The sequence below is a fragment of the Sus scrofa genome, chromosome 9 (genome assembly GCF_000003025.6).
Source record: "Sus scrofa isolate TJ Tabasco breed Duroc chromosome 9, Sscrofa11.1, whole genome shotgun sequence".
Lineage (NCBI taxonomy): Eukaryota > Metazoa > Chordata > Mammalia > Artiodactyla > Suidae > Sus > Sus scrofa.
The window spans coordinates 92,382,745-92,406,823 of NC_010451.4; the positions used below are offsets into that span (position 1 = coordinate 92,382,745).

Sequence of the window (24,079 nt, forward strand, 5' to 3'; positions counted from 1 at the left end):
ACAGTGAGCAAGTGGTGTGAGATTAGGACAGATAGAGATAAGGGTGGTAGTCAGCTGTGCAGAGCCTTCTGGACTGTGGTACTGTTGCCAAACACAAGTTTGTGTGCCTGATGCACAGTAAGACTGAGCAAACCGAAATGTAAGTTTGGAGCAGAGAAGGGTTTATTGCAAGGGCTATGCAAGGAGAATGGGCGGCTGTGCTCAAGAACCCTGAACTCTGAGAGTTCCCACTGTAGCTCATTGAGTTAAGAATCTGGTGGTGTCTCTGTGGTGATGCAGTTTTGATCCGGTGGGCTGGCCCAGTGGGTTAAGAATCAGGCATTGCCATAGCTGTGGCCAGAAAAACAAAAACAAAAACCGAACAACCTGAACTCTGGGGAATCTTGTGTTCAGCAGTTGTTTTCTCAGCATTATTATTATTATTATTATTATTATTTTTGCATCATCTTTTTTTTGTTGTTGTTGCACCTATGTCATGTGGAAGTTCCTGGGCCAGGGATCAAACCTGGGTCATAGCTGTTGCAATGCAGGATCCTTAACCCACTGCACCACACGGGAACCTCCAGCACTGTTATTTCTTGACTAATCCTCTTTTGTTTCTGTATTCCATCTCTTCCCTGATTAATAACTGTTTGAATCTGCCCTTTGAAACTCAGGGAAGGCCTAGGAGGCCGAAGCTTTTCTCTACAAACAAGAAACAGGAACATGGAAAGGCTCTTTGTACCTAGGAGGGCCCCACAGTGTCCTGTTCCATTTCAGTAGAGTTTTAATTTTAAGTACAGTGAGAACACATAGAGTTTTAAAGAAGGGGAGTGATATGATATGACTGTGTTTGTGTATGGTTAAAAAAATATAACATGTACCGTTTTAACCATTTTTAAGTGTATAGTTCAGTAGCATTAAGTATTCACTTTCTTGTGCACCTATCACTATTATACATCTCTAGAACTTTTTCTTCATCCCAGAGTAAAACTCTGTACCCTAAACTTTAAACCATAACTCCATTCTCTTATCCCCCCAGCCACTGGTAACTACCATCCTACTTTCTATCTCGATGTATCTAACTGTTCTAGGTACTTATATATGTGGAATCATATATTTGTCTTTTCGAATCTGGCCTCTTTAATGTAATATAATGCCTTTAATGTTCATCTGTGTTGTAGCTTGTATCAGAATTTTATTTCCTTTTAAAGCTGAATAGTATTTCCCTATATGTATATATCACATTTTATCTGTTCATCTGTTGATGGATACTTGTGTTGTTTCCACCTTGCAGTGCTACAGTGAACATGGGTGTAACAAGTCTCTCTTTGAGTCCCTGCTTTCAGTTCTTTTGTAATTATACCCAGAAGTGGACAAATGGTATTCTGTGTTTAATTTTTTTTAAGAACTGCCATACTAATTTCCACAGCACCTGTATCATTTTACATTTCCACCAGCAGTGCATAAGAGTTTGAGTTTCTTCACATCTGTACCAACACTTGTTTTTTGTTTTTTTTATAGTTGCTGTGGGAGAAGAAAACTTTTCATCTGCATTTTTATGTTCAGTGCCTGGGTCTCTGCAAACTAAACTGACAGCAGATTAACAGGAGAAAAAGGATTATTTCATATGCAAATGGTGGGCATCACAGAAATGAAATGAAAACTCCAAAGAAGCAGTTTGTCCTGAGAGCATATATACCATTTAAACAAAGAGCCGTAAATTGTGAAAATGTGCCAAGATGAAGGAAAAAGGAGTTTGAATTTCTGAAGGCAGTAGATTGGGGGAAGGTAAATAAATGGGGGAAACTAATGGAAGATGAGGTTTGTTTTAGTAAGGAGTGTTTGTATAGATTTGTCTCTGCATCAGCTCCCTGTCTGCTGTGATAAGAGTGTTCTCACCTTTCTTGTGGGAAATTAATGTCTTGCTTTTAGGTAGAAAGGGGGAGAACAGGGAGGCCTTTTGTATGTGCTGTTTCTCGTTTATCTTCAGCTCAAAATAATCCTTATACCAAAGTGGCATATTCTGGGGTGCCATATTCTGACACCCTTCATAGCCAATTCTAATGGATATGAGGTAGTATTTCATTGTGGTTTTAATTTGCATTTCCCTAAGTGAAACTGACATCACTAAAGGCCTGAACCTAGCCAGTACACAGATTGGGACTTGAACCCACGTGCTGGATCTCAAACCCAGCCTAAATAAAGATTGGGATTTTCTGGATTTGAACCCACAGTTTTTTTTTTTTTTTTTTTTTTTTTCTTTTTGGGGCCGCCCCTGTGGCATATGGAAATTGCTAGGCTGGGGTCCAGTCAGAGGTACAGCTGGAGCTACAGCTGCTGGCCTATGCCACAGCCACAGCTACACCAGATCTGAGTCATACCTGTGACCTACACCACAGCTCAGGGCAATGCCAGATCCTTAACCCACTGAGCAAGGCCAGAGATTGAACCCACAGCCTCATGGTTCCTAGTTGGATTTGTTTCCATTGTGCCACAACAGGAACTCCCTGAACCCACAGTTTTAAAATGGAATCACTCACCCGGTATCTGCACTTACTGACGTTCAGGTTCTTCGTGCCTCCCGCAAAAGGAATTCGGCGAGAGACAAAGTGATAGGCAAGAAATAGATTTAATAAGATAGGATGCTTGTGAGAGATGCAAGCTGGCAGGTAAGGTAGCTCCTCCTTAGTATTCAGTAAGGTGTGTATTCAAATCATCAGAAGGGCAGTCCTCAAATTCTTGCCCTTGGTTTGCATCTGAATGCAGGCGTTATTCCCCCCGCCCCCAATGACCTGAGGCAATTCTAGAGCCTCCTCTAGTCAAGCTAGCCTGCCTCCTTCTATTGAACGAGTGATTATTAACTTATTAACTAGGTTTCCCTCTCTATGATCCTTTATTGGGATTTCTAGAACTACCTGTTCCTACTCTATCCCTATCATAAGGATTGGTGATTTGAGCATCTTTTCATGTGTTTATTGACAATTTACATGTCTCCATGGAAGAAAATTAAATTTGTGAAATTTGGAAATTAAAATTGTGACTATTCAAATCATGACTTTTGTTTTGCCCTGAGGACAATAGCTTGAAGTGGTGTTGGAGAGGACTCTAGCAAAGCACTTGAGAAGTAGATAGAGGAATTCAGCTGGAGATGATGGTACTTGAACCACGCTCTGTTGCTTTTCTTCAGATTCTTCTACTCTACAAGATACTTCGAGTGTGTCCTCTCCTTAATTCTACCTTTGGGCCATATTGTGTATAATTCCCTTTGTAATTGCTGAGAAATTTCCTCTGGGAATCCTCAGAATATTCAGAAGTCTCTCTTAGGTCAAAATAATAATGATGATGAAGTTGATAACATTTCTGAACCAAACTTGGATCCACTCTCCTGCACACGGTGAAGCCCAGCCAATCTACTGACCCTGGGTTGTTGCAAAGGAAAGTGCAGTGTTTGTTTATCATAAGGTTCCACGCAAGGAGTCTGAGACAACTAATGCTCAAAAAACTTGGAACTCCCTGATGGTGTTAGAGGAGAATTTTTTTTTTTTTTTTGCTTTTTAGGGTTGCATCTGAGGCATATGAAAGTTCCCAGGCTAGGGGTTGAATTGGAGTTGCAGCCGCTGGACTACTGCACAGCCACAGCAACACCAGATCCAAGCTGTGTCTATGACCTCCACCACAGCTCACTGCAATGCTGGATCATTAACCTGCTAATCGAGGCCAGGGATTGAACCTGAATCCTCTTGGATGCTAGTCAAGCTAGTCAGCTTTGTTTTCTGCTGAGTCAGAAGGGGAACTCCTAGAGGAGAAATTTTTATAGGCAAAATTGAGGATGGGGGCTACTGGATATATGACTTTCTTCTGATTGGTTGGTGGTGAGATAACAGGGTGGTGTTCCAGGAGTCTGGTATTCCCTCTGAAGTTACAGTTTTCCACCTGGATGGGAACTTTAGTTCCTGCCCTGAAGAACTCACAGATATGTTGTGTATATTCCTTGGGGAAGAGCTAGCACCTTGCCCCAACACTGCGTTATTGTTTCCTGTTTTTTTGTTTGTTTGTTTGTTTGTTTGTCTTTTTGCTGTTTCTTTGGGCCGCTCCTGCGGCATATGGAGGTTCCCAGGCTAGGGGTCCAATCGGAGCTGTAGCCACTGGCCTACGCCAGAGCCACAGCAACTCGGGATCCGAGCCGCGTCTGCAACCTACACCACAGCTCACGGCAACGCTGGATTGTTAACCCACTGAGCAAGGGCAGGGACCGAACCCGCAACCTCATGGTTCCTAGTCGGATTCGTTAACCACTGCGCCACGACGGGAACTTCTGGTTTTTTTTTTTTAATTTCTTCTTTGACCAACTCTTGGGAAATGGTGTTCCCAGGCCAGGGATCAGATCCCAACTGCAGTTGCAGGGTCCTTAACCCACTTGCTGGCTGGGGAATGATCCCATTGGGTCACAGCTGAAACTCCTGCACTATTGTTTCTTGATCCCTCCTTTGTTTTTGCATTCTTTCACTTTCCCTGATTAGCACCTGTTTGAATCTGCTCTTTGTAACTTCTAGGAGGCTGAATGAAGCCTATTCCTAAAAGCAAGAGAAGGGGTGGGGGGGCAGCCCAGGACGACAAGAAAAGTACTTATACCCAGGATGGCCTCACAGGATCCTGCTCAGTTTCAATAATGATTTTATTTTTGCCTTTGAAAACTCTCCATTTGTTTGTTACTTGGGACAAATTTGAAGTTTTGTGTTTTTTCAAGTGACTAGTGGCCTAGAAGTTAGGATGAAAAAATTTTTAGATTGTAGACTTTTGGTGGAGGGAGAACTCTAATAAATACTATGCTAGATGGTAGCCCTAAGTCCTCAGCAATAGTGTTAGACCTTTTAGGTTTGTAGTTATTGTCTCCGTACTGATGTAGGTGGCCTTCCAGGAGCTTGACCAGTAATTGAAACACAAAGAAAAAAAATGGAGAAGATGTGTTACTGAACACAAGTTTGTGTGCTTGAGGGACAGTGAGGCTAAACTCAAACATTAGAGTTTGGAGCAGAGAAAAGTTTATTGCAGGGCCAAGCAGGCAGAAAGGGTGGTTTGTGTTCAAAAACCTCGAACTCCCTGGTGGTTTTGGGGAAGAAGTTTTTATAGGCAAAATTTGGGGTGAGTGGTGCAGGGTGCGTGACTTTCTTTTGATTGACTGGTGGTGAGGTAACAGGATGGTGCTCTAGGAATCTTGTGCTCAGCCTGAAGCTGTCATCCTCTACCTGGATAGGGGCTTTAGTTTCTTCAGAAGAACTCAAAAATTATTGTTACATGTATTACTTGAGGAGGAACCCCAAAGCTGCATTATTGTTTCTTGACTGCTCCTCCCTTGTTTCTTTGTCCTCTCTGTTCTCCGATTATCACCTGTTTGAACCTGCCCTTTGGAACCCAGGGAAGGTCAGAGAGGCTGGGTGAAACCTATTTCCTATAAATAAAGATGGGGAACAGAGGGAGGACACAGAAAGGTTCTTGTGCCCAGGAGGTCCCCACAGGGTCCTGTTTGATTTCAGTTCAAAGTGCACATTCCTTGTCATTTGCAACTTTGAACATTGCACGGAAAGAAGAGATGGTAAACTCTCCTTTTTCTTTCTCCTTCCTAAACATTGAGTCTAAGATTGATTTCTCTTTGAAAGCACTAACGTGGGAGTTCCCTAGTGGTTCAGGTTAAGGACCTGGTGTTGTCACTGCTGTGGCTCAGGTTCAGTCCCTGGTCCGGCAATTTCTGCATGCCTTGGGCATGGCAAAAAAAAAAAAGGTGCTAAAGTACTTTAGTTGTTAAGAATTCAAAAACTTCTTGGAGTTCCCCTCGTGGTGAAGTAGTTAACGAATCCGCCTAGGAACCATGAGGTTGCGGGTTCAGTCCCTGGCCTTGCTCAGTGGGTTGAGGATCTGGCGTTGCCGTGGGCTGTGGTGTAAGTTGCAGACGTGGCTAGGATCCCGCGTTTCTGTGGCTCTGGTGTGGGCTGGTGGCTACAGCTCGGATTAGACCCCTAGCCTGGGAACCTCTATGTGCCGTGGGAGCTGCCCTGGAAAAGGCAAGAAGACAAAAAAAAAAAAAAAAAAAGAATTCAAAAACTTCTTGTCTGCTTTTTACCTTTTTTTTTGCTTTTTAGGGCCGCACTTGCGACGTATGGAGGTTCCCAGGCTAGGGGTCTAATTGGAGCTACAGCTGCTGGCCTACACCACAGCCACAGTAACTTGGAATCCGAGCCGCATCTGTGACCTACACCACAGCTCACAACAATGCCACATCCTTAACCCACTGAGAGAGGCCGGGGATTGAACCCGCAACTGCATGGTTCCTAGTTGGATTCGTTTATGCTGCGCCACGACAGGAACTCCAATGATGTAGTCATTCAACAATTTTTTTTTTCTATGTGAAACCTTAGAAATACAAGAAACCAGAACAGTGTGTTCATATTGATCCTGCAGACTGAAGTGGTACCAGTGGAAATTGCTTTCTCTTCTCTTTACTTCTACCCCTGGCTAGTAAATGCAGGGCCTGCTATGGTAGGAATGACTTGGGTTCTAGTAAAGGTCACCTCTTTGTCCCTCTCTAACTCCTTCCCCTTCAAGGTCATTATAGATAGGGACACTAGGAATCCTATGTCATACCTAATGAACTGACTTGTAACCTTGAATTTAGTGGCCCTGTCTGTAGCTGTCATTGATGTTTCATGAAGAAATTTGAAGCTTGGACAGTGGTTCCCAAACTTTGCTGCACATTGAAGTAAACTTGGGCCCTTCAAAAAATACCGTTCGATGCCTGGCTCCCAGCTCTAGACATACTAATCCAGTTGATATGGGGCATAACCTACATTGGGATTTAGAAAAAAAAAACTCTCCAGGTGATTTTAATGTGAAGCATTGTCTGAGAAGATGCCAAAGGCAGAATTATATGCTGTTTGGAATCTTAGTCACCTCTGCTGGGCTTGGTTGGAATTGCTTGTGGAAGTGAACCCTCAGGACAGTTTTCAGGGCTTTCTTGGGTTGCTGTGGCTAATCCTCAAGGGGCCTTGAACTCTTCAGCTCTTTGTCAGGCATAAGCTGGCTCTGGGTCATCTTTTTAACCTAGAGGAGTTTCCACGGTGTCCTTTTTTTCTGATAGCTCCCACATTCACTTTATTCCTCGGGTCCTTTTGTAATTCCCTATGTAGCATGACATTAACTATTCCCAACTTCTCACCTCTTTACTACTCCCAGAGACAGACTTTTTTTGGCCACACCTGAGGCGTATGGAAATTCCTGGCCAGGGATTGAATCCAAGCTGCAGCTGCTGCAACAATGCCAGATCCATAACCTACTTTACCGGGCCAGGAATTGAAACTGTGCTTCAGCGGCGACTCAGTCTGCTGCAGAGACATGAAATCCTTCCTGCCACAGCGGGAACTCAAGACAAACCCTTTTCATAGTAATTGTTTTATGTTTATCACTACAGAAAAACATGTTAAGAAACACAAGCAACTTACAAAGCATATACATTTCTTACTGTACAGTCCCTATAAAAGTTCCTGACTTCCCAGAGTTCCCTTGTGGTACAGTGGGTTAAGGATTGGGGATATGATGTTGTCACTGCAGCAGCCCCGGTTGTTGCTGTGTGGCGGGTTTGATCTTTGCCCCGGGAACGTCCACATGTCACAGGCTCGGCCAAAAAAAAAAAAGGTTCCAACTTCCCTCCGAGATAGCTTGCTTTAATTTTGCTGAGGGCAGTGGTGAACAGACCCATTACACATGGAGTCAAAGCTATGAAAACCTTTCATGAAACGCTCTTTTCTGAAACTAATGGTGCAGTATAGAGCAATAAGTGTTCTGTATTTAATATTTGCAGCTTAGATCTTTGGGTCCCTCACACTGAAAAACAGTAGGTATAAATTGGGTTTCCTTGTTCCCTGGGATTTATTACTTTGGGGGCATATCCTCCTCAGCTATGCTTCTGCCTTATCCCCTACCAGTTTTTTTTTTTTTAAATTTTTTAATTTTTTAATTTTTTTTGTCTTTTTGCTATTTCTTTGGGCCGCTCCCGCGGCATATGGAGGTTCCCAGGCTGGGGGTTGAATCGGAGCCGTAGCCACCGGCCTACGCCAGAGCCACAGCAACGTGGGATCCGAGCCGCGTCTGCAACCTACACCACAGCTCACGGCAACGCCGGATCGTTAACCCACTGAGCAAGGGCAGGAACCGTACCCGCAACCTCATGGTTCCTAGTCGGATTCGTTAACCACTGAGCCACGACGGGAACTCCCCCCCCCCCCCCCCGCCAGTTTTTGATCTCTGTGTCTGGTGTTGGTGCTGCCACTCACTCTTTAAAGTTTGTGTTTGTGATGGTGAGCAGCCCATCATTCTTAAGCTTGTACCTACTTGGGAAGAATTTACCTCTTAGGGATTGGCTCTCTATTTTGGACTGTTTTCCTCCTCTAGCCACCCCTGCTTCCTAATTTCCTATTCTCTGCCTAATGCCATTTACATTGTTGGGGATTTGTCACTTTTGTAGAGTTTTGTGAAACCTAGGCCTTTTAATAGGGCTAGTTTCAAGGACACCCCTTCTTTTTTTTGGTCTTTTTATGGGGTCAAATCAGAGCTATACTTGAGGCCTATGCCACAGTTGCAGCAACCCTGAATGTTTAAGCTACTGAGCGAGGCCAGGGATTGAACCCACATCCTCATGAAGACTGTATTGGGTTCTTAACGTTCTGAGCCCCAAAGGAACTCATCAAAGACCCTTTTATTTTTATTTTTTTTAAACTGAAATAGAGGAGTTCCTGCTCTGGTGCAGCAGGATTGGCGGTGTCTCTGCAGCACCAGGATGCATGTTGATCCCCAGCCTGCACAGTGGATTAAAGGATCTCATGTTGCCATAGCTGCAGCGTAGGTCACTGCAGAACTGTGGTTCTGATCTTATCCCTGGCCCTGGGACTCCATATGCCGTAGGGCAGCCGAAAAAAGAAAAAAATGAAGTACAGTTAATTTGCAATGTAGTGTTAGTTTCAAGTGTACATACAGCAAAGTGATTCACACACAGATTCTCTTTTTCAGATTCTTTTCCACTATAGGTTATTACAAGATATTGAGTATAGTTTCGTGTGCTATAGCCCCTTGTTTGCCTATTTTATTTGTGTATGTCAATCTCAAACTCTTTTTTTTTTTTTTGTCTTTTTTAGGGCCTCATCTGTGGCATATGGAGGTTCCCAGGCTAGGGGTCTAATCAGAGCTACAGCTGCCGGCCTACACCACAGCCACAGCAATTCGGGATGCAAGCTGTGTCTGGGACCTACACCACAGCTCATGGCAACGCCAGATCCTTAACCCACTGAGCGAGGCCAGGGATCGAACGTGCAACCTCATGGTTCCTAGTCGGATTTGTTTCTGCTGCACCACGACAGGAACTCCTCAAACTCTTTTTCTTAATTCTCCTCCCCACCTACCACTATACCCTTCCATAACCATAAATTTGTTCTCTGTGTCTGTGAATCTGTTTTGTAAATGAGTTTATTTGTATCACATTTTTAGATTCCACGTGTATTATCATATGTTTGTCTTTCACTGTCTGACTTACTTCACTTAGTATGATAATCTCTAGGTTCATGTTGCTGCAAATGGCAGGATTTCATTCTTTTTTATGGCTGAGTACTATTCCATTATAGTTATATATCATAGTTTCTTTATCCATTCCTCTGTTGATAGACATTTAGGTTGCTTCCATGTCTTGGTTTTGTAAATAGTGCTGTTATGAACACTGAGGTGCATGTGTCTTTTAGAATTACAGTTTTGTCCAAATGTATACCCAGATGTGGGATTGCTTTTCTTAATAGTGACTGCACCAATTTAGATTGCCCCCAACAGTGTAGGAGGATTCCTTTTTCTCTACATTCTCTCCAAAATGTATTATTTGTAGACTTTTTAATGATGGGCTATTTTGACTGGTGTGAGGCAATATCTCATTGTAGTTTTGATTTGCATTTTTGTAATAATTAGCAGTGTTGAGCATTTTTTCATGTGCCTACTGGCCATCTGTATATCTTCTTTGGAGCAGTAACTCTTTAGGTCTTCCACCCATTGTTTGGTTGGGTTTTTTGCTTTTTTGTTTTTGATATAAGCTGTATGAACTGTTTGTTTATTTTGTGAATTAGTCTCCTGTTGTTAGGTAGCATCAACTGCAGATATTTTCTCCCTGTAGTATAGATTGCCTTTTTGTTTGTCTAGGGTTTCCTTTGTTGTGCAAAAGCTTTTAAGTTTAATTAGGTCTCATTTCTTTATTTGTATTTGCATTACTCTAGGAGACAAATCAAAAAATATTGCTGCGATTTATGTCACAAAGTAGTCTATGTTTACTCTTAAGAGTTGTATAGTATCTGGTCTTTTTTGGTTCTTTCATCCGTGTTGAGTTTATTTTTGTTTATGGTGTTAGAGAATGTTCTAATTTCATTCTTTTACGTGTTGCTCTCCAATTTTCCTAGCACCACTTATTGAAGAGACTCTTTTCTCCATTGTATATTCTTGCCTCCTTTGCCATAGATTAATTGACCATAAGGGTATTGGTTAATTTCTGGGCTTTATCCTGTTCCATTGATCAGTATTTCTGTTTTTGTGCCATTATCATAATGTTTTGAAGACTATAGCTTTTTAGTATAGTCTGATGTCAAGGAGCCTGATTCCTCCAACACCATTTTTCTTTCTCAGCATTACTTTAGCTGTTTGGGGTCTTTTGTGTTTCCATACAAATTAAAATTTTTTTGTTCTAGTTCATTGAAAAATGCCATTGGTGATTTGATATGGATTGCACTGAGTCTATAGATTACCTTGGGTAGTATGGTCATTTTATGGTTAATATTGATTATTCCAGTCCATGAACATGGTGTATCTTTTCATCCGTTTGTGTTATCTTCAATTTCTTTCATTAGTGTCTTAGAGTTTTTGGAGTACAGGTTTTTTGCCTCCTTAGGTAGATTTATCTCTAGGTATTTTTTCTCTTTTTGTTGCCATGTTAAATGGGATTTTTTCCATAATTTCTTTTTCTGATATTTCATTGTTAGTGTACAGAAGTGCAGTCAGTTTCTGTGTATTAATTTTGTATCCAGCAACTTTACCAAATTCATTGATGAGCTTTATAAGAACTCTTATAGAAGAGTTCTCTAAGAACTTCTTATGGAAATTCCCAGACTAGGGGTCGAACTGCTGGCCCACACCACAGCAACTTGGAATCTGAGCCGTGTCTGCGACCTATACCACAGCTGATGGCAACGCCAGATCCCCAACCCACTGAGCGAGGCCAGGGATCAAACCCATGTCCTCATGGTTACTAGTTGGATTTTTTTCTGCTGTGCCACAATAGGAACTCCCTATAAGAACTCTTTTGAAGGAAAAGAGAGACTTTTAAAGGAAAAGAGAGACTCTGAATGGAGATAGAGATTCTGAATTTGTGGACTTGCAGCCCTTGCCAAATTTCAGGCAAGTGAAGTCAGTGGGCCTGGGTAAAAATTTTAGCAGGTTAACCTCTCAAAGCCTTAATTTGATTGTCTTTTTTTAAAATAACTTTTTTTTTTTTTTTCTTTTTAGGGCTGCACCATGGCATCTGGAAGTTCCCAGGCTAGTAGTCGAATCAGAGTTGCAGCTGCTGGGCCTACATCACGGTCACAGCAACACAGAATCCAAGCCGCATCTGTGATTTACACCAAGCTCATGGCAATGCTGGATCCTTAACCTGCTGAGCAAGGCCAGGGTTCCTACCCAAATCCTCCTAGATGCTATCGGGTTTGTTAACACTGAGCCACAACAGGAACTCCTGATTATCTTTAAATTGAGAACAACATTTTTCTTTTGAGGTTATACAAATACTAAATCAAGTAACCCTTGTGAAATGTTTATTTAAGAGTTAGGCACATTTGGAGTTCCTGTGGTGGCTCGGTGGTTAATGAATCTGACTAGGAACCATGAGGTTGCGGGTTCCATCCCTGGGCTTGCTCAGTGGGTTAAGGATCTGGCGTTGCTGTGAGCTGTGGTGTAGGTCGCAGATGAGGCTGTGATCCCACGTTGCTCTGGCACTGGCGTAGGCCGGCAGCTACAGCTCCGATTAGACCCCTAGCCTGGGAACCTCCACATGCCGAGGGAATGGCCCTAGAAAAAGCAAAACGACCAAAAAAAAAAAAAAAAAAAAAAAAAAAAAGAGTTAGGCACATGATAAGAACTCAGCACTTGTTCACTGCTACAGTTCCTGCTACTGCTGTTTTACTGCCATTGATGTAAAAGAGGGGCAGTTGTTAAGAGTCGAAGCTTTGAATCCTCCTTCTACCGCTATTCAGTTGAATGACTTTGGGCAAGTTATTTTAATGTCTCTTGATCTCAATTTTTTTTTAACCTGTTTGAGAGTATTATTAGTATGAAATGTTGTGAAGATTAATAAGTTAATTCATGTAAGCAGCTTAGAGCAGAATCTGGTACTAAGTAATTATATGATGGTTGTTGCTGCTATTTAACTGAAGTACCCTTTTCTGGTTTTGAGTCTCTTCCTTTTTGGCCTAGAATAAGTATAGTAACCTAGAACTCTCTAGGTTGTCTTTTTTTTTTTTTTTTTTTTCTTTTTGCTATTTCTTTGGGCCACTCCCGCGGCATATGGAGGTTCCCAGGCTAGGGGTCGAATCGGAGCTGTAGCCACTGGCCTACACCAGAACCACAGCAACTCGGGATCTGAGCCGTGTCTGCAACCTACACCACAGCTCACGGCAACGCTGGATTGTTAACCCACTGAGCAAGGGCAGGGACCGAACCCGCAACCTCATGGTTCCTAGTCGGATTCGTTAACCACTGCGCCACGACGGGAACTCCTAGGTTGTCATTTTAACCTTCATTTGCTAAAATACCTACAAGTGTGTATTCTCACTTCTCTGGTGATGTAACTTTTCTGGCTTTGTTGTCATACTGGCTTTAGAACCCTACTGTCACTGCTTCCCAGTTAATATTTCCACTGGGTGCTAAGTCAGATAATTTAGCACTCAGGTCAAAACTTGAAAAGACATAGGAGCCTGTAAAGATTTATAAAGGAAGAATACATTTAACATATATATGTAAAAGAATGTTTTCAAATTTTGCTTGGTAATCCATAATTTCCACTTTCTGAGCTCAAATGTAAAAATCTTTGTAGAAAAAAAACATTAGGTAACATTGACTTGGTGAAGCAAAGTTTAGTAATCCAGTATTGATATTAATGGTATTGGAGTTCCTGTTGTGGCTTGTTGAGTTAAGAACCCAACATAGTGTCCGTGAGGATGCAGGTTCGATTCCTGGCCTTGCTCAGTGGTTTAACAGTCTGGCATTGCCACAGGCTGTGGTGTAGGTTGCACATGTGGCTTGGAGCTGGTGTGGCTGTGACTGTGGCATAGCCGGCAGCTGCAGCTCTGATTCAACCCCTAGCCCAGGAACTTCCATATGCCTCAGGTTTGGCCTGAAGAAGAAAAAAAATTTTAAAAAGATACTAATTTATCATTTTAATAAGATCTGAAGGGATTTATTCTGTGCATGGTAACTAAAGAAAAAAGCAGAAATAGAAGAAAATTAGAAAATGAGTTAATTCTCCAATTTTAATGCAGTTATTATTTTACCGTAGTAATTATCATACTCAGTTGGGTAGTCATGCTTGTAGTAAGATTTGGCAGGATCAGTTACACTTTAGCAAGAGTAGATGGGTATTCTTCAAACTTTGGCGCTCCTGGATTTATTGGATGTGTATCAGGGACTGGGTAGCAGGGGTGAGGGAAAGGAAGAGTGGGGATTTTCTGAATAGGAATTGGCAGAGCAAAGATTCCCCACTTAGCTCAACTTGTGCACATCTACTAGAGGAGCTTTGATTATGTATGTTTTGTATTTTGATATTTTGCATAAGATTATTAAATATTTTAAAAAAGGTTTGAAAGCATCTATGCTAGAAAGCAAATTTTTAGAGCAGAATTGTAGTTTCCCTACTGCCTAGCATATGTGCTGGTTCAGTAAATATTTGTTGAGGAGTTCCATTGTGCACAGTGGGTTAAGGATCTGGTGGTGTCACTGCAGCTGCTCAGGCTCAAACTAGATTTTATTAGTTTAGTTATATGATTATACCCTATGAAGTGGTTTAAAATTAATACGTTTTATTTGCCCATACTACTAGTACAGAAAGTTAAAAAATTCTTAAGGATTGTTTTCATTAAGCTATAAAACTTTTTTGACTCCAGGTTTATTTTTACTTAAAGAATTTTACTATATTAGATGTAATTGAAGAGTTTTCTTCACTGGACAGTTTTGGTGATTCATGCACATTATTATTCTCCAGGTGTTTTGAGATTCCATGTTTGTCACCGCTTTTCTCTTTTTTAAAAATTGAAGTATTGGAGTTTCTGCTGTTGTACAGTGGAAACGATTCTGACTAATATCCATGAGGGTGCGGGTTAGATTCCTGGCCTTGCTCAGTGGGTTAAGGATCTTGCGTTGCCATGAGCTGATATGGCTCGGATCCCGAATTGCTGTGGCTGTGGTGTAGGCTGGCAGCTGTAGCTCCAATTCTATCCCTAGCCTTGGAATCCCCATATGCTGCCAAGGGTGCAGCCCTAAAAAGCAAAAAAAAAAAAAAAAAAAAATTGAAGTATATATACTTTACTGGAAGCATATTTAGTCATGGTTATTAAAGACGATAGTATAGTTCCACATCAAACTATATTTTATATAATCTCTTCATAAATCTGTCATTGTCTATTCTGTTACTTATATACATTAAGACTAATTCCCTTTTTTCTTCTCCAATTTTACAGAGTTAATTGAGAGTTGGAGGCAAACTTGCTGAAGATGAAGAATATGCAATATTAGAGGAGATTTTTTTCTTTTTCCTTTGAAAAGTCTCATTTGTTTGGTGGCTTGCCTCTAGTTACCATTTTTTTCAGTTGAATCTCTTTGCTTCATCAGAAATGATTTTTACAATCTCAAGAAAAAATATGTCCCAGAAATTGAGTTTACTGTTGCTTATATTTGGACTCATTTGGGGATTGATGTTACTGCATTATACATTTCAACAACCAAGACATCAAAGCAGTGTCAAGTTACGTGAACAAATACTAGATTTAAGCAAAAGATATGTTAAAGCTCTAGCAGAGGAAAATAAGAACACAGTGGATGTCGAGAATGGCGCTTCTATGGCAGGATATGGTAAGATAACCTTAGAATATTTCTGGTTTTCTCCTCTTTATCTTCTCTCCATTTAAAGATAGTTACGGAAATCTGACTCACGTCTTCACAAAGTAATTTTGTCTTGACTTTATATTATGAAAAATTTCAAATACTGAAAGATAGAAATATGATAAATACCCTTATATCCATCACGTAGATTTTAACAGTTTTATTATCTTGCGGTATTTGTTTTGTCTAATTTTTGGAGAAGATTTAAATTATAGAAATAGTGACATTTTGCTGGTAAGCATTTCCATATGTGTCTCTAAAATATTGACCTTTTTCTACATAATTACAATACTGTTGTCATCCCTAATTTTTATATTTACACTTCCCCGATTGTTCCAGTATAATCATCAATTGCATAACATCTGTGAAATCGTAAATTAGCTATGCCTTTATCTCCAGTGTTGTTGGCCTTCTCCCTTTCACATCCCAGTTCCTGCTATGTTTTCTGTTCCTTATGACGCCATATTCTCTCTTGGTTTTAAGACTTAAAGAGCAAGAAGAGCTAGAACCCTATGTGTATATGAGTGTGTGGCCATTTTCTCTATTTCAGTATTTCCTTTCTTTTTTTTTTTTTTTTTTTAAGGGCAGCACCTGAGGCATATGGAGGTTCTCAGGCTAGGGATCAAATTGGAGCTTTAGCCGCTCGCCTACGTCAGAGCCACAGCAACGTGGATCCGAGCTGCGTCTGTGACCCATACCACAGCTCATGGCAGTGCCAGATCCTCAACCCACTGAATGAGGCCAGGGATTGAACCCTCATCCTCATGGATGCTACTCGGGTTCGTTAACTGCTGAGCCATGGTGGGAACTCCTATTTCAGTATTTTCTTAAAATTAAGGTTACATGTGTATGTATTTAACGAATCAAAATGTGTTTTGATTCTTGTAATGAAAAAGGGAAGTTCTTCCCATTCCCAACAGGCCTCACATTTCCCATTTCTTAGAGCCAGCCATTTAAAATGATTTAATCTGATTTATTTGGTGATTACTTCTATACTTCAAAATAACTACTCTGTGAGCTACTTCTTGATTTTCCAGTTATGGGAATTATCTGTTAATGTCCCACTAAACAGGGTGAAGGTTCAGCTTTCTTTTTTACCCAAAACTGCATTATGCCCACCCCAGGCTCCTTTCACACATAGGTGTTTCTTGGTCTATAATAATTTTGGTTGGAACAGTGTTCAGTGTTTGCATTATTATGACTGTGTTGATGGTATTTATTACTGTTCCTGTAGTACATTATGTTTATTTTTGTTTTTCTATACAACTTTGTTTTCTCCTCTAGAATTAATATGTCTCAATTTTTGTTTCTTTGTCTAGTTTTCAACCCCGGCTTCCCCACAGTTGTTTAGATCTTCTTTCAGTATTTTCAGATACATTAGTTATTTCATCACTTTTTATCTTCAAGAAATCTGTTCCAGAGCCTTTGGATCTGCTCTGGTCTGGACTGTTACCTCTTTAGGCTTGTAGTGGTGAATTGTTCTAGGATCTCACTCTGCCATCATCCTTTACCTCTGTCTTTTTGGACCTCCTGTTTCCCAGAATCTTGTGGCTTTCTCTTTGTTGGTTAAGCCCTCATTTTGTTGGAACAGATCCTGTTTCCTCAGAAAGGTAGAGAGGAGGTCATAGTTTTGAGTCTTTGCATATTTGAAAAATTTTTTTTTTTTTTTTGGTTCTTTAAACTACCCCTCTACCTTCATGCTTAACTGAAACATTGAGTATACAATCGTAGTTTGGGAATAGGTTTCCCTTGGAAACTTCGTTCAGAAACTTCGTTCAGAAGTTCCTGATGTGGCGAGGTGGAAATGAATCCGACTAGTATCCATGAGGATGCGGATTGGATCCTTTGCCTTGTTCAGTGGGTTAAGGAATGCTGCATTGCCTTTAGCTGTGGTGTAGGTTGCAAACGCAGCTCTGATTTTAAAAAAAAAATGAAAAAATTAAAAAAATGCTTTTTTCTGGCATTCCCGTCGTGGCGCAGTGGTTAACGAATCCGACTAGGAACCTTGAGGTTGCGGGTTCGGTCCCTGCCCTTGCTCAGTGGGTTAACGATCCGGCGTTGCTGTGAGCTGTGGTGTAGGTTGCAGACGCGGCTCGGATCCCACGTTGCTGTGGCTCTGGCGTAGGCCGGAGGCTACAGCTCCGATTGGACCCCTAGCCTGGGAACCTCCATATGCCGCGGGAGTGGCCCAAGAAATACCAACAACAACAACAACAACAAATAAATAAATGAATAAATAAAAAAAAATGCTTTGTTCTTTTTTTTCCTCCTTAGCTTCTACTGTCCTTTGGGAATCTAATGCTGTTCTGATTCTCCATTCTATATGATTTATTTTTTGGAAGCTTGTAAGATTTTTGTCCCACACTGTTTGGAAATTTCTTGATGACGTGCCTTGATGGCATAAGGTTTTGTTTTGTTTTGTTTTGTTTTTTGTTTTTTGCTTTTTAGGGCTGCACCCACAGCATATGAAAGTTAGCAGGCTAGAGGTCAAATTGGAGCTACAGCTATTGGCCTATGCCACAGCCACAGCAACAGTGGGGTCCAAGCCTGATCTGTGATGTATACCACAGCTCATGGCAATGCTGTATCCCCGACCTGCTGAGTGAGGCCAGGGATCAAACCGGCATCTTCATGGATTCCAGTTGGATTTGTTTCCTCTGTGCCATGAAGGGAACGCCCAGGGATTTTTTTTTTTTTTTTAAATACATGTGCATGGACCTCAGTGGGCACTTTAAATCCTGAAACTTAGGTTCTTCAATTCTGAGATATTTTTCCAAAATTATTTATTTATTTCTTCCTTCCCATTGTTTTCATTTTTTTCTTGCTAGAATTCTCTTATTCAATATTTGGGCCATCTGAGCTGGTCCTCTAATTTCCCTTTATTTGCTCTCCTAGTTTGCATCTCTTTGTCTTTTTGCTTTATTTTTTGAAGTATTTCCTTAGCTTTATTTTTATTTATTTATTAATTATTTATTTTTTGCCTTTTGGGCTGCACCTGTGGCATATGGAGGTTCCCAGGCTAGGGGTTGAATTGGAGCTACAACTCCTGGCCTACGCCATAGACACAGAACTGTAGGATCTGGGCCGTGTCTGCCATCTACACCACAACCCAGGGCAACACCAGATCCTTAACCCACTGAGCAAGGCCAGGGATCAAATGTGCAACCTTATGGTTCCTACTCGTATTTGTTTCTGATGTACCACAATGGGAAAATCCCTATTTTTACTTCTATGTGGAATTTTTCATTTTGTTGCTCTCTTTTTTTTCTTTTTTTTCTTTTTTTTTTTTGTCTTTTGTCTTTTTTGTTGTTGTTATTGTTATTGTTGCTATTTCTTGGGCCGCTCCCGCGGCATATGGAGGTTCCCAGGCTAGGGGTTGAATCGGAGCTGTAGCCACCTACGCCAGAGCCACAGCAACGCGGGATCCGAGCCGCGTCTGCAACCTACACCACAGCTCACGGCAACGCCGGATCGTTAACCCACTGAGCAAGGGCAGGGACCGAACCCGCAACCTCAAGGTTCCTAGTCGGATTCGTTAACCACTGCGCCACGACGGGAACTCCCCTCTTTTTTTTCTTTTTTCTCTTTTGCTCCCTCGGCATATGGAAGTTCCCAGGCTAAGGTCAAATTGGAACTATAGCTGCTGGCCTACAACACAGCCACAGCAATGCAGGATCTGAGCCACATCTTCAGTCTATACCACAGCTCATAGCAACACTGGATCCTTAACCCACTGAGCAAGGCCAGGGATGGAACCCGGAATCCTCATGGTTACTAGTCAGATTTGATTCTGCTACACCACAGCAGGAACTCCTTTTTGCTCATATTTGTAATTTCTAAGAGCTGTTTCTTGTTATTTCTCTAAGGTCACCAATGTTAGCTTTTCCAAAGTGTTGTTTCTTCCACCTATGTCTGGTGATCCTTAACCTTTGAGGCCTGTCTGCCTGACTGCCTGCCCTCCTTCTGGAATGAGACACTAATAAGCTTGGTAGAAAGTGCTAAGCTGTTGGGTGGTATTCACACTTGATCTGGCTGGAACATTTCCTTGGGAGTATCCTTAATATTTTCAATGACTTCTGATACTACTTAGAGTTAGGTCAGATTTCACAAGTTAAGGGCATAATCCTCCACAATACTGTCCTCATTTCAGATACCAGCTGTAAGTTTGGGTGTCCACAGGCCACCCCCACTTTTGAAGAGTGGGCTATAAACTACTCCCACAGGTTTATACTTCATGAAATGTACTCATGAAACTCACTGAAAGCACTATACTTACTATTATAGTTTTATTACAGCAAAATGAAAAGCAGAACCAGCCAAAGGGAGAGACTGACAAAGCAGGGTCTGAGAGTTCCACCTGTGAAGTTTCCTTTGTTTTCTTCCCATGGAATCAGGACACATTGCCCTCTTGGCACATCAGTGTGTGACAGTATTGAGTATTTGCCAGCTAAGGAAGCCCATCCAAACTTTAGTGGCTATAGCTTTTATTGATGTTGCATTCTGTAGGTATGATTGAATCATTAGCTATATATTTGAACTCAATTTCCAAGTCTTTCCCTTCACCCCCCAGCCCCCCCCACTCCAAAAATAATGCTCTAATCACAGGGCTGGTCTTTCTGACATGGCTAGCCCCCATTCTGAGTCATCCCAGCATAAATTGTCTAAGGGCCGACTCTGAGTCCTATTTTATTGTATTATTTTTGACCCCTCCCACACCATGTGGAAGTTTCCAAGGCCAGGGATTAAAACTGCACTGTAGCAGGGACCCAAGCTCCCAAATCCCACGTTATTTATTCATTAAAATTTTTTTTCTTTTTTTTGGCCGCCCATTGGCATATGGGGTTCCCAGGCCAGGGATCAGATCTGAGCTACAGTTCCAATGTATGCCACAGCTGTGGCAACACCAGATCCTTAGCTCACTGTGCCAGGCCAGTGATTGAACTGCATTCCAGTGCTCCAGAAACACCGCTGATCCCCTTGCACCACCGTGGGAAATCCCTCAAGTCCCGTTTTATTTTTTGTCTTTTTAGGGGTGCACCTGTGGCATCTGGAGGTTCCCAGGCTAGGGGTCGAAGTGGAGCTGTAGCTGCTGGCCTACAACCACAGCAATGCTGGATCTGAGCTGCATCCGACACCTTTGCTGCATCTCCTGGCAACATTGGATCCTTTAACCCACTGAGCGAGGCCAGGGATCCAACCTGCATCTTTATGGATACAAGTTGGGGTTTTTTTTTTTTTTTTTTTTTTTAATTGTCTTTTTGCCATTTCTTGGGCTGCTCCTGCGGCATATGGAGGTTCCCAGGCTAGGGGTCTGATCGGAGCTGTAGCCTCTGGCCTCCACCAGAGCCACAGCAACGTGGGATCTGACCCACGTCTGCAGCCTACACCATAGCTCACGGCAACGCCGAATCCTTAACCCACTGATCAAGGCCAGGGTTCGAACCCGCAACATCATGGTTCCTAATATTTGTTAACCACTGAGCCACGATGGAACTCCACTAGTCGGATTCTTAATCTGCTTAGCCACAGCAGGAACTCCCCAAGTCCCATTTTAATATAAACTATTAGGTGTTGCCTCAGGGGCCCACCTTGAATAACAAAGACAATCAGTAAATTTTAGGTTTTTAGAGACTACCTGCCAAGAACCTGGTACAAAGGCCAGCCAAGTTCTTTAATATCATTGTCTCTTTCTTTTGTATGTCCCCAAAGTCAGTATAATTAGGTCTTTTTTGTTAAACTAGTCAAATTCTATAGAGAAGGACTTCCATTCTCTTGCTGGATGTGTAGGCCTCCAAGTGTTTTGGGATCTGAATGAGAGGAAAAGGGTAGGGGAGGAGTAGTAGTAGCTTTAGCACTTACTATGGGACTTTGACTTATTCCTCTCTCCCACCACACACCCTCTTCAGTTTTGTACTCAGGCCCCTGCACTGTTTTACTGGCTTCCAGAAACACATCTCAGAATTTCTGCAGTGCTAGGGGGGCTTGCCTGATTTTGGAGTGGTAAAGAGAATTTAGGAATCACATTGCTTATAGATGAATTTTTACCCAATCCTCTGTTTTTTTTGATCCCCCTTTTATCCCTATTTTCATTGGTACCTGTTGCAACAGTTTTAGGGGTAGGTTTCTGTGAAGGAAAATGAATTGCTCTCTGATTTTTCTTAATTTTTAAACTACTTTTGGGTTCTCTTTTAAGGTCCAGGTGTAAGTCAGTACACACTCATCCATCTGCTTTCCAGCTTCTGGAGTTTTGTGGCTATTGTCTCCCTTCTTGTTGTTTTTAGCCTCGTGGATTTATGCTTTAAAAAAAAAGAAAAAGAGGCGTTCTTGCTGTGGTACAGTGGGATTGGTGGCATCTCTGGAGTGCTGGGATGCAGGTTTGAACCCTGGCCTGGCATAGCTGCAGCTCACATTTGACCACTGGCCAGGAACTCCATAGGATACAGGGTGTTTAAAAAAAAAAAAAAAAGGAGAAGAAAAAAAACAACCCACCCCCAAAAAAAGAAAAAAGAGAAAGAGAAAAAAAACACCTTTGCTATTTTAGTAATGTATCCAGAGTCAGCAGAAGTTAAACCTTTGTTTAGTTTACCATTTTTATCTGGGAATGCCTATACACTTTCTGTTTTTTCTTCTCCCCCTTATGATGGTTTATTTATTTATTTTTATTTATTTTTTTTTTGTCGTTTTAAGGCTACACCCATGGCATATGGAGGTTTCCAGGCTAGGGGTCTAATCAGAGCTACAGCTGCCAGCCTATGCCAGAGCCACAGCAACGCCAGATCCAAGCCGCATCTGCAACCTACACCAGAGCTCATGGCAATGCCGGATCCTTAATCCACTGAGCAAGGCCAGGGATCAAACCTGCAACTTCATGGTTCCTAGTCAGATTCGTTTCTGCTGCGCCAAGATGGGAACTCCCTGATGGTTTTTTTAAGTGATGAGGGTTACTCCGCATTGGCTTTTGAGGATCAAATATAGATGACTAGATAAGAAGGAGATATAAAGCGAGATGGAGGTACTTGTGACAGATACAGATGCAGCAGTTTTATTGTTTTGCCTTCTGCTTAGTCCAAGGACACTGATAGAAACAAAGAAGAAGTTCTTTTGGAATAAGAAAAATACTTAGGAAAAAACTCCTGTTTGAGAAAAATAACTGTAATATTTTAAAAGGTAGCTGTCTGGAGTTCCTACTGTGGCACAGTGGGTTAAGAACCTGACCAGTATCCATGAGGATGCAGGTTCAATCCCTGACCTCGCTCAGTGGATTAAGGCTGCAGTGTTCCCTTGCATACCTTAACTTGCATACTCATTGCCTGTGGGTTGAGTATCTGGCTTGGATCTTGTGTTGCTGTGGCTGTGGCGTAGTCAGGCAGCTACTTTTAACAGCTCAATTTTAAAATAAAAAAGACCTATTTTATAAACTGTGTTAAATTAATTGGCCACATCTTTGGCATGTGGAAGTTCCTGGGACAAGGATAGAACCTGTGCTGCAGTTTCAGCCTGTCCCACAGCTGCAGCAATGCTGGATTCTTAACTTGCTGTGCCACAGGGGATCTTCCTATAAACTATTTTTTTTTTTTTCCTTTTTTGGCTGCCTCATGACATAGGGAGTTTCCGGGCCAGGGATTAGATCTGAGGGCAGTTGCAACCTAAGTTGCAACTGTGGCAACACCAGATCTTTAACCCACTGTGCTGGGGCCAGGGATCAAACCTACGTCCCAGTACTCCCAAGACACTGCTGATCCTGCTCTTTTGCAACGGGAACTCCCTATAAACTCTTTTAAAGTTTAATACAGGAGTTCCCGCTGTGGCATTGTGGGTTAAGAATCTGACTGCAGCAGCTTGGGCTGATGCTGAGGCACAGGTTCGATCCCCTGCCCAGTGTACTGGGTTAAAGGATCTGGTGTTGCTGCAGCTGCATCATAGGTTGCAGCTGCGGCTTGAATTCAGTCCCTGGCCTGGGAATTTCCATATGCCACAGGTGCATCCATAAAAAAAAAAATTAATACATGGTGGAGGTATTTTTATGTCAGTGAATGTATGCCTCTATTATTTAGTGGCCACATGGTATTTAACTAATTTTCTGAAAATTTTTTTACTTTTTTCTAATTACTAAAAAGTTATTATAAGCACTCATTTATTACAGAAGTAAACAGCAGATAAGTAAAAGTAGAATAGAAAGAATGTCAGTTAATTTGGCATATATCAGTGCTAGCATACTTTTTTCTTATAGGGCTAAATAGTAAATATTTTCTGCTTTGTGGGTCATATAATCTCTTTTTCAGTAAATGAGCATGGCTATATTCCAGTAAAACTGTTTTATAAAAACAGGAAGACAGTCAGCTGTAATTTGCAGACATGTGGTCTAGTACATTGTTTTATTTTGAACAAAAATGGTATTGTACTATATGGATACTCGTTGCAACTTTTCTTTTCATTTAATTATTATAGATATTTTTCCATGTTATTACGGATGGGTCTGTCTCATCCTTTTTAATCAATTAATATTGTTTCATTTTATAAATACTCCTTTTTCTGCTTATTCTGGAGTGATGGATAATTTGTTGCTAATCTCGTGTGTTTGATTTAGTACTGAGATATATGTGTGTGTATGTATATGATATATGTGTGGATATTTTATGTTTGTGTGAATGTTTTGGAAGGATAGATTTCCTGGAAGTAGAATTTTTTGGCCAAGGGTATGTGTGTTAAGTTTAATAGGCACTTACCAGATTGCCCTGTAGGATGGCTCTACTAATGTTGATTTCCTGCTACCATTCTGAACCAGAGTGAAAGTGCCAGTTTCTCCACTCTGTATATGCCAATTGTGTTTAATTTTTAAATGGCATCTTATTGTTTGCGTTTGCATTTCTTTGTTTAT

At 41.5% G+C, this 24,079-nt stretch overlaps 1 protein-coding gene across 3 annotated transcripts in view; it reads left to right on the forward strand.

Annotated features, from left to right (window-relative positions):
* The window catches only part of CCDC126 (coiled-coil domain containing 126), a 47,172-nt gene that overhangs the window by 10,675 nt on the left and 12,418 nt on the right, over positions 1-24,079 (forward strand). Inside the window, exons 2-3 of one of the 3 annotated variants that reach the window (XM_021102513.1) lie at positions 1,504-1,770; positions 14,781-15,171. In XM_021102513.1, coding sequence (XP_020958172.1) covers positions 14,934-15,171 — 238 coding nt within the window. In that variant the 5' untranslated portion in view covers positions 1,504-1,770; positions 14,781-14,933. The remainder of the gene's footprint in view (positions 1-1,503; positions 1,771-14,780; positions 15,172-24,079) is intronic. The other 2 variants (XM_021102514.1, XM_003357478.4) reach the window with 2 other exon arrangements.